This window comes from Cimex lectularius, unplaced genomic scaffold (genome assembly GCF_000648675.2).
Source record: "Cimex lectularius strain Harlan isolate CLEC.00 unplaced genomic scaffold, Clec_2.1 scaffold61, whole genome shotgun sequence".
NCBI classification, from domain to species: Eukaryota; Metazoa; Arthropoda; class Insecta; order Hemiptera; family Cimicidae; genus Cimex; species Cimex lectularius.
Window position 1 is genome coordinate 1,652,266 of NW_019392650.1, and position 10,502 is coordinate 1,662,767.

A 10,502-nucleotide genomic window follows, 5' to 3' on the forward strand; every position below is an offset into this window, starting at 1 on the left:
TATTCATATTATAAAGAAAAACATAATCACATTTAAATACATGTGCCAGAAGGTGGAAAATCGCTACTTTAAACAGGGTTAAAATTATTATAGTATGATTATTTCTTTTTATGTTAAGATATACTTAATACTACTATTTCTTGTTTTTTATGTGTAACCCAAGTGCCTAAATAAACTATTATATTAAAATAAGGTGTAAGAATTTTTTTTCTTTATCACGTTTATGTCAATTCACAACCGCTGTGAGCTTTAGATCACAAATAAATAATGTAAATAAATAATTTATTTATTTTTCATTCAAACACAAAATACTGTTAATGCAGTGCACCTTAATCTAATGGAAAGTTTCTAAAGTATTCTTATATGAAATGGAATGTTAATTATCAACGCATAACATTTAGATGGATATCATTGATATTAATCTTAAATACTTAGATTACACTAAATCAATCATTTTCCCGCTAATAAATTTATTAAAAAACATAAGTTATCATACATTATTCATTACAAAAATAGACACTGGACATAAAACAACTAGCAATATATATTATTTAATATCATTCAACAGGGCTATCTAATTTAAATGGCAATTTTTTTTATTATCTTAAAGGTATCAATTGTTATTTGAGCTTTTTCTAATCACAAATTCAAAAATTGCACACAAATATATTTATAAAATCCAAAATAAATATTTAAAAAAAATTATATATTGGCAAGGCACTGATATATTTGGTTGTTAACTCGTTATATTAAAAAATATATGATATTTGAGCTAGTCGTTGCTGCATGTATAATATAAAAATATTCACTCACCAAGAGTTTATGAATGTTACCTTCATTTACAATATATTATTTAAAATAACTAGTAACAAGTTCTGAAAGAAACAATTTATACAATCCACTTCTGGTAACACATGACAAATAATACAATTAAAGAACAACAAGTATAACCAAAAAAAACGTGGACAAATTTACAATTTTTGTACGATGTCATATTTCTTTTTAAAATCGATTGTGCTATCTTTTTTTGGGTCATACTTCTTCCTTGCTGCCAACTGAGCCCGTAGTTCTTTAGCAGTCATATTCAAATTGAGACTGTTGTGCTGTTCTTCATTTGTGCTCGAGTTGTCTAAGTGGGAATTTTTGTCAGTATTGTCCTTATCTGCGGTGATAATTTGAGGTTGTATTGATGTCTGAAACATAGAATAGCATTTTTAAAGAAATCGTGATAAATCCTTACTATCTAGTACAGTTGTTAACTAGAGCTTTTTTATCAAAAGTAAATTTTTTGTTTTAGCGACGACAGGAAAGCATTAGGATAAAAACTTCACCATCTGGACTCCAACATGATTCTAGAATTTTAAAAAACTCTTGATTTAAAAGAACCGTCATAATGATCACAATATACAAGTTAAATCAAATGTTCATTTTTTTTTCGACACAACCTAGTCTTTTTAACTAGGTGCTAAAAGCATAATTTAAACTATAGAAAGCAAAGCACAATCAAACGTCCGCTTTGGTAGTGGACAAACAGTTGTGAAACATTTACGCCATCTTAGTCAGAAATCGTGAGATGTGGTCTGGTGTGATGAAGGTTTCAGAAAAACATTTTCTTTATCAATATCATCTCTGAAACCTACATCACACCAGACCGCATCTCACGATTTCTGACTAATTATCGATTAACGGTCACTAATCACCACACATTTACGCCATCTTCAAACTTCTTGACCTTTTATTTCTGCTATCTCTGCCAAACGAATTAGCATGCCAAAACTTCATAAAAACGATGTTGCTTCAACTTTTACATTTCTTCATTCTAATCATTCGACATAGTTAATATAATAATTTTTACACAATCAATTATTAATTAGTTACACAACTAATTATTATTTTTTTTTAAATTGTCTTCTCACGACATTTTAAATAACCAAACAATTATTGTACCTGTGCAGATTTACACAAGGTTCTTAATTTAAAACACAGTTACAATTAAAATAAAAAATAATACAATTATATCTTATTTTTCTGATTAACAATTATTCTTCCAGAAAAGTTTTTCTTCTAAAAAAAAAATAGACTTCTCACATCGCCATTCTGACATTGGATCTGTACACGGAGCCTTTAATAGCATTAAAAATAGTCAGGTGTTTCTTCTTAAAGAAAAATATATTCTCGACATATATATTATAAATCCTTGGGGACTGTGGTGGCCTAGTGGTAAGAGTATCCGACTCGTCACCATGCTAGCGGTCCTTGCTTCAAATCCCGACACAGGTCATGGTTTTCAGTTGATAATAGTATGAAAGAAGGCGACACTGGTCACTTATTAGAAACGAGAAATTATATCTATTATAATAAAATATATTTATAGACTTATCATTTATTCCCTGTCACAGACGATGGGCGACACCCAACAGGTAGTTGGACGTTAATCACTCCTGTATGACAGGAATTATTTTACTTATAAATCCTTTAAAAAAAAAAATCCAAAAATTCTTCTTTCTAAAATATCCATCCGTCGTTTAAAAACTAATACCAGATTTGCGAGGAAAATAGTCTATTTTATACAAGAGATTTAAAAATGGCGAAAGTTTTAAATGTATTATTACAATTTTACATACATGAAATGAAGCTTTACAAATTTTTACCATTTCTAAATTTCCTTTAAATCCAAAATTGCTTTTAGAAAACTACTTATCATTGTGACAAAATTAAAAAAATCTAAAAATTATTTATCAACGTGTAATTCTATTATATGGAAATGAAACCTTTTATTTAGCAGCCATAAATGTTAATTTTATATTTGATTAATTAGAAAAAACAATCTTGTTATTAAATTAAAACACAATCAAGTATTTCATGGGTTTTGTAGTACCATAAAATCATTTAATTAACAAGTTGATTATTATTAAATATAAAATTTTAAAAAGGGATTGTTAAATATGTGATTAAATATAAAGATAACTCACTGGTTCCATTCTGGGTTTTGCCAAAAGAAAATTAAGATGCTCTATCAATGCGTGTGCATGAAATGAGAACAACTGGAGGAATATTGTTATATGGACCATGAGTCAGCACCAGAACAAATTTCTAAGAGATAAAAATTCTAAAGTTATCTCAGACTCTCTGCCATTTATGGGAAGATATTATTACGTTCGATCATTTCATATTTCCCTTGGAAATCTAAACACTTGGAACCACTAAAAAAGTCATTTAAAATGAGACTAAGCGAGACTAACGTGTACAATTAAACTTTACTCGACTTTATTCCCGTGTTACTGCCGAGGTTTAATAGAATCACAAATGACTTGCGTAACGCTGGCATAATTTGTTCAGGTGTGTTAAATTTTATTTGATTTCTCTACCTATACAAACAATTTGGCTGAAATCTTTCTGTAATATGAAAATACAAAGAAAATTAAACGAAAAATTAAAAAAATTGAGATCTACCACACTTTTTTTATACATTACGGAGTCTACGACATAAAACATTAAAAAAGAAATTGTTAATAGGAAAATGTTAATTGCATAACCATAATTGTGAAAAACTTTAAATTATCAATTAAGATAACCAAATTGATTTTTTTTTTAATTAACAAAAATTTGTGTTACAAATTGAGATAAAAATTGAACAATTTTGTTAATCATCTACAACAATCAAATTTCTTTAGTCTTACTAATTTAAGATGATTACTCATTCAAGATTTGTTTAGTTGAAAAAACAACCTTGAGAAGTTGTTTTTATCGGCAATATGCTCCTTGCAAATGTCACCGAGAATAACTAAATAATGAATATATTAACATTAACTAAACATTGAGAGAAAATGAGCTTTTGTCAAAAAATAAATTAAGTTTGTATTTTCAACTTTAAAATGTTTTTTATAAACTACTTAAATAAGAGAAAAACGGATTTTAACCGCTTTAAAAGATAGTTAGCAGCTTCTTTTAGTTACAATCATTCTCTTTTAATAGGACAATTTTTGTCATTATTTCTATTAACAATAGATTGCCTCTTTTTGGCTTCTATTAAAAGTAAGGAGAAATAAGTTCTCTTTTTTTTAGGTCGAAACTAAATGTAAATTTTACTTCATTACTTAATGAGAAAGACTATGATATAGTACTTTTTAATTGCAAATTAAATGTTATAATTAACTACATTCCCTAGACGGATCATTCAAGTATGCTATTATATCATTCGTAATACAATCCTAGTAGTAAAATAATAATAAATGTTGTTGTCATGAAAAGTCATGTTTTTGTGGAAGATATTTTGAATGTAATAAACTAGACTTAAAATTAAGAGAGACTAGCTTTAAAAAACAGAGATCTCTCTTCTGCCTAATATATATGGGTAAACACAACCACCTGTGTTCATCTGAAGGCAATTTGCCAGAGAGAGTTGGTCTACTGGGAATTTTAGATTTTAATACACTTGTTGAATATTAATTGGTCGATGACAATTTTTTTTATAAATTAACAAAACAAGATTACAAAAAGAACAAATTTTGTTTGTTGTTGAAACAATTCCCATTATCTCAGCTGAAAAACAATATTATAAAGCATTAATTTTCTAATTTTAATCCTTAATTAGTGATTTATTTAAGTTCAAAGCCACGCATGTATGTACATTCGTATGTGAATGAAGTTGAGTCTTCATTTCTCACAGCTCACCGGTATTCCAGCTTTTGTGTAATTTACAATAACGCTGCAGCTTTCTTATACTCATTTTTTGTTTATTTATTGCATTTTTAGCATTGGGGGCTAGTTTGCAGTGGTTAAGTCTGGAGGTTTGGATGATTTATTTCTGAAATATTGTATTGCTGTTATAAAACCAATAATTATACAGAAATCGTGATATGAGGTCTTGTGATGTAGGTTTCAGAAAAACATTTTCTTTATCGTGCCAACGTTTCGACCTTTATTGACATCATCTTCAGGGCCTAGGATTTACAAACATTGTTTACATTTAACAAATGCATTTATGATATTGAAAAATGAATTTATACAATGCAAAATATATTTTTTATATTCAATCAATGTATTTATTTTATTATCAATGTAAGTGTTTGTCTTCTGTGTAATTGCAATTACACCCCCTGAAGATGATCTCAATAAAAATCGAAACGTTGGCACGATAAAGAAAATGTTTTTCTGAAACCTACATCACACCAGACCGCATCTCACGATTTCTGAATAATTATCGATTAACGGTCACTAATCACCACACAAAAAACCAATAATATTCCCCACCGTGGTAAAAATTATTTCTTGGTATTAACTAATGAATGATGAATTATTTTTTAACACTTTCAGTAATCAGTTGAAGAACCACTACCGAAGGGTGAAATCACCGAGAATCAACAGAAAGGATGATTGAAGAGGAATGAGCAACAAATTGGTCAATTAGGACCTCAATGTTTCTTAAACTTAATATCTTACTCAACTATCTGTTTAATTTGGAGAAAGGAATTGTAAAGCGGTTTAACCCCTAGTCCACGTCGTTAGGCAGTGTGTGATAGGAATTACTTTACTTTTAATAAATATAATTAAGTTTGATCCTTTTTTCCTTTAAATAAGGATGAAACCATCACCAAATGGTTCAAGTTTTGAAGAGTGAATTTTTTGAAATAACAAATCATCGTGGGGGCGTCGGTTTAGGCGTTGACACGGCGCTCATCACCGTAAGGTAAAAGTCCTGGGTTTGAATCCAGCAGCCGTGCAATTCGAATCCACCATTGTTTAACTTTTATTTAACATTTTATTTTCTTGTCTCGGGTAATTTTTCTATTTTTTCTGGAAGATTCAAAGGTCTAATTTTATCAATTAGGCTTACAATAGATGGTTAGACCAGTGATTATGTGTCAGATAATATGAACTTTTCCCATGTATTGTATTGCCATAATAAAACTAACAATAATCTAACACAGAAGAACAACACTGATTAAAACATTGGTGCAAGGTTTTTCTCCTCGAAGCTAACATCATAACTTTCTGCTTAAATTAAAGTAACAACTAAATCAATCAATTATACTCTTTATCTAAGGTCTTGGTTGAGATGAAAAAGTGTCACGAGTGGGATTCGAACCTACGACCTTCGCCTTAATACGCTGCTGGTCTACCTACTTGAGCTATCGTGACTTCAATCCTCTCGGACACCAACTCATTTCAACCTACAACCTTTTGAATTTTTCCCTTTTGCCATATTTGTTAAAAAATAATTAGGTGTTACATTAAAATACAAAAATGACATTTTGTAATTCATTACAGTAGAAATCCAATTATCTGTACTTGAAGGAACCGGGACTTGTCCGGACAATCTGAAAAGTTATGATTTTATCAGAATCATGCCATAGAAACGGATACATTATGTTCTGTGAACTTTCTTTCTAAATTATGGATGATATGTCCACTACCTTTTCATATTCAGAATAATTCACTGTATCCTATACAATCATAAGAACCCACATCATCACACTGCCTCCTCTGTTTCATGTTCCTATGCCACATTCAGTTTCCTCCAAATTCCCAACAGATCCAAAATATTAAACTTACTTTCATCTGAGCAGATATTTTTCCATTGGGAAAAAAAATGATTCTGAACATGAAATTTTAGAAAAGAATTTTTTAAGGGGGGGCCTTCATGACTAGGATTTATTGTTCGGCAGTCGGTAGAAAAAATTGTGATGGTGATAAAGTTATGATGGTAGAAGTGCAACGTCAACAAAATTTGGTACCGTTTTTACAGATTTATCTGTGAAAATAGGCAGACCAGGTTCAAATATGATTGAGGGATAATTTATTGCTAACTGAAAAATTTTGTTTTATTTAAGGTTTCTTGTACATCTATCATATACTATATTTACTGTCTACCCTCGCAGGGTTTTTATTTTACTCAAATGCATTTCTGCTTTGCACTATCTTCCTAAACTGAAAGAATTTAGGACCAACTCATAGGCCAACACTAAACATTTTAAATTTTAAGTAAATAACCTATTAATACAATAATTGTTATTACAGCATTAAACAAATCAATAGCTTCATAATAGGTCCATAGCAGGCATGTTCCTATAGCAATCTACATGCCTCAAATACCATAGACCATTTTGTTTTTAAATTATTACAACACATTATTCCATTTACGGAAGGCTGGAAAATGTAAAATACAGAGTGGGTTTGGTTCTAGTTAACTTCTAGGTTTTTGTTTCGCCTGCAATGAAGCAAGATTGAGAAAGTGTTGAAATCATTCGGATAAATTATAGAAAGTAATTATCAGAGTGTTGTAAGGTATTCAATTGTGTTTAGTCTATGAATTATAGGGGCACCACGGTAGCTGTGTGGTTAAGGTGTCAGACTCTCAGCTAATAAATCCTCCGTTCGTGGGTTCAATTCCCACTGTCGCATCTGAATTTTTCTTTCGCATAAGGGGAGCGGTGGCCACAATGAGACACGGCACTCATCAATGGAAGTTCTGGCAGGGTCCAGCAGACCCAGAATTCAATCAACCATCTTCAACAATTTTCTTCGATGGAAAACTTTGGGGGCTCAATGTTGTTGCGAGCTCAAAAAATGTAACCAGGAACCAGTACAATATGCTGTAAAGCTGCTTATCCAGTTCCTGGTATCCATAATAAAAATATAAAAAATTTATAATAAACAGATGTCTTAAAACTTAACAATTTCACTGATTTATAAAAATTTAAAAAAAAATGAAAGGAAAATTTTTGTATTATTTGTGTATATAAAGTGGGAGGTTTATGGGCCGACAAACAACTGAGCTCATCACCGGCATTTTGCATGTTTTCCTTCCTTTTTTTTCCGGTCTTTCACCATATTTTGTTTTAAACTGCAGCCATTTGTGCATATCAGTCTGGTTGCTGACTCTCTGTTTTGATATGTATACTATTGATATCCTTAAATGCTAGCCTCTCGTTTGTACCTCAGGTTGTTAACTGCAGATTAGACACAAGACCTACAATAACTGAGAAGTCTGGTCATATTCACACCCTTAGAGTACTCAATATTCTTCTCGGCAGGGTTGAAATCCCTCCATTCTTGCTAATAACTTACTTTTACTATCCAGGTGTCACATACTCACTCAGAGTACTCAATATTCCTTGGGATAGGGTTGAAACCACTCCATTCTCACTAATAAATTAATTTTACTCTCATACACTCACCCCAGAGTACTCTATATTCCTCGGGGAATAGTTAAACAACCCTATCTTTTCACGCTAATAAATTACCTTCATTTCAATAAATTAACAGAACACAACACACAACACAAATATATTAGTTCGGCCATGTTCACTCCCCCAGAATACTCGATATTCCTCATGGCAGGGTCAAAAACATTCCATTCACACTAATAAATTAATTTTACTCTCCAGACGTCATACACTTACCCCAGAGTACTCTATATTCCTCGGGAATGGTTGAACAACCCCTTCCTTTCATGCTAATAAATTACATTCATTCCAATAAATTAACATGAACACTATACCAGATATAAATATATTAGTCTGGCCACACTCAATATTCCCTGGGGCAGGGTGTTAAAAACATCAAAATCTGGTGACGTCCCCAAGAATTCTCGGGGCAGGTCAAACCCACTCCAATTCTTCCTAATAACTTACTTTTACTCTCCACTACACACTCCCAAATACTTGATATTCCTCGGGGCACGGTTAAACAACCCCTTCCATTCATGCTAATACATTAATTCATTTCAATAAATTAACAAACACAATACAAACATACATAAAAACATTTAATAATCACTATAGCTGATTATTTGGAGATCGTGAGATGCAGTCTGATCTGACGTGGGTTTTAGAAAAACGTTTTCTTTATCGTGTCAATGTTTCGATCTTTATTGAGATCGTCTTCAAGAACACAAAGGAAATGTTTTGATAAAACTTACGTCACACCAGACCGCATCACACGATCTCCAAACAATCATTAACTAACGGTCACTAAGCACCACACAAATCACTATAGCTCTGAGGTACCGGAACGCCAATCCCGCTGCCATACCCCAAGACTACACAGATATGTTTATACGTCAAGCCTTCTACGAAAAGATGCTCTACCGTTATTTTATCCTTCTATTATTTAAACGATTATTATACGATTATAAATAGCATTAAAATATTTAGAGCCATGGGGAATGTATGATTTTGTATTATGCAATTGGAGTTTAGTTTGTAAGAAACGAACTGTACCAAATAGCTGGTGGTTCATGAGAATATATTATTTTGAAAATAATGTTTCTATTGACGATGTGGAGAATTTGTAAATTTCTGAAAGGGACGTTTTTCGGTGGGCCTTTAAGAAGGGGTTTAAAGAACCCGGTTCGGCAATGGGTCGACAAAGATTTGTGACAAGGATAAATGAGTGATGAAGATAGATGATGTAAAGAAGGGCCACGCCCAACTAGTTACCTCGTAATCCGAAGATCGTCCGGATTTGTTGGATTTCTGCGACTGTGAGTCTTCGGGTATTTTGTGGTCCGAATCGCTGTTCGGGTCCGGGGGCGTCCGGATGGTGACGATGCAGGCTAGGCTACCGTCGACGACGATGTTCTGCGACTTGAAGTAGTTGTCGCCTTCGGCGTCGACGACGAGCAGCTTCGTCTCTTCTGGGAGTGATTTGATCCTCTGTACGACCTGTTTATGATTTTCGTTGGCTATGTCGACCCCGTTGACTTCGATGATCCTGTCTCCTTCTTTGAGGCCGGCCGCTTCAGCCGGCGAGCCTTCGTCCACTTTTCCGATGTATTGGCCCGGTTTGCCTTTCTCGGCGTGAAGGTTGAAACCGTAGCCGTCGAAGCTGTCCCATTTGAAAATGTGGCAGAGCCTGAGCGAGTTTGCGTTGAGGTTTTCCGTCGACATGTCCGCCTTCCTATCTCGTCCCTGGTGAGAAAGAAAGAAAGAAGAAAAAGAAAAGAAAAAAACTCTGGCAGAGAAAACGCGAGGGTAGACTCGCTCACCGATCAACAAGTGGTCACCAGACGAGACGAGGCCGAATCGTTTTCTCCCGTCCTCACTTTTTCGATATTTCGATGCGGTACGACTCGTCCCAGTGGGGCCACCAAACGACGGATTAGGCACACTTTCGTCAAGGACGGCTCGAAGGAGGAAGGTCGCACCAATCCACTTTTCCTTTCCGTTTCGACCTGATCCTCATTAGAGACGTCATCGCTAGGCCGCGCACCTCACGCCTCGGCACCCCAACCCTCCAACCAAAACAATTCTTCTCCAACAAAGAACAAATTTAAAAAAAAAACATAGATTTCCTATTTTTCCTTAAAAAATTTTCTCGATTCTCAGCCCCTTCATATTATCAGTATTTGCGGTAGAAAGTAGAAGAAAGAAACCCCCCTAAAAAAAGCAATTTCCTCCCCTTTCACGACAACCAAAACTCAATTTCAATCCTCATCAATCACGCAAATAAACTGATTTATATCCATCTCTTGCTTACTCGAATTGACCTAATATTTA

At 33.1% G+C, this 10,502-nt stretch overlaps 1 protein-coding gene across 2 annotated transcripts; it reads right to left on the reverse strand.

The window, feature by feature from the left end:
• Positions 1-599: 599 nt before the first annotated feature.
• On the reverse strand, positions 600-10,188 carry LOC106672657 (Na(+)/H(+) exchange regulatory cofactor NHE-RF1). 2 transcript variants are annotated; one of them, XM_014404246.2, is made up of 3 exons: positions 9,992-10,188; positions 9,444-9,914; positions 600-1,193 (listed from the first exon to the last, which is right to left on the reverse strand). In XM_014404246.2, the coding sequence occupies exons 2-3, from the start codon at positions 9,891-9,893 to the stop codon at positions 972-974; spliced, it is 672 nt and encodes a 223-aa protein (XP_014259732.1). In that variant the 5' UTR covers positions 9,894-9,914; positions 9,992-10,188; the 3' UTR covers positions 600-971. The 2 variants fall into 2 exon arrangements, with proteins under 2 accessions (XP_014259732.1, XP_014259741.1); XM_014404255.2 differs by having other exon boundaries at positions 9,444-10,166.
• Positions 10,189-10,502: the final 314 nt, after the last annotated feature.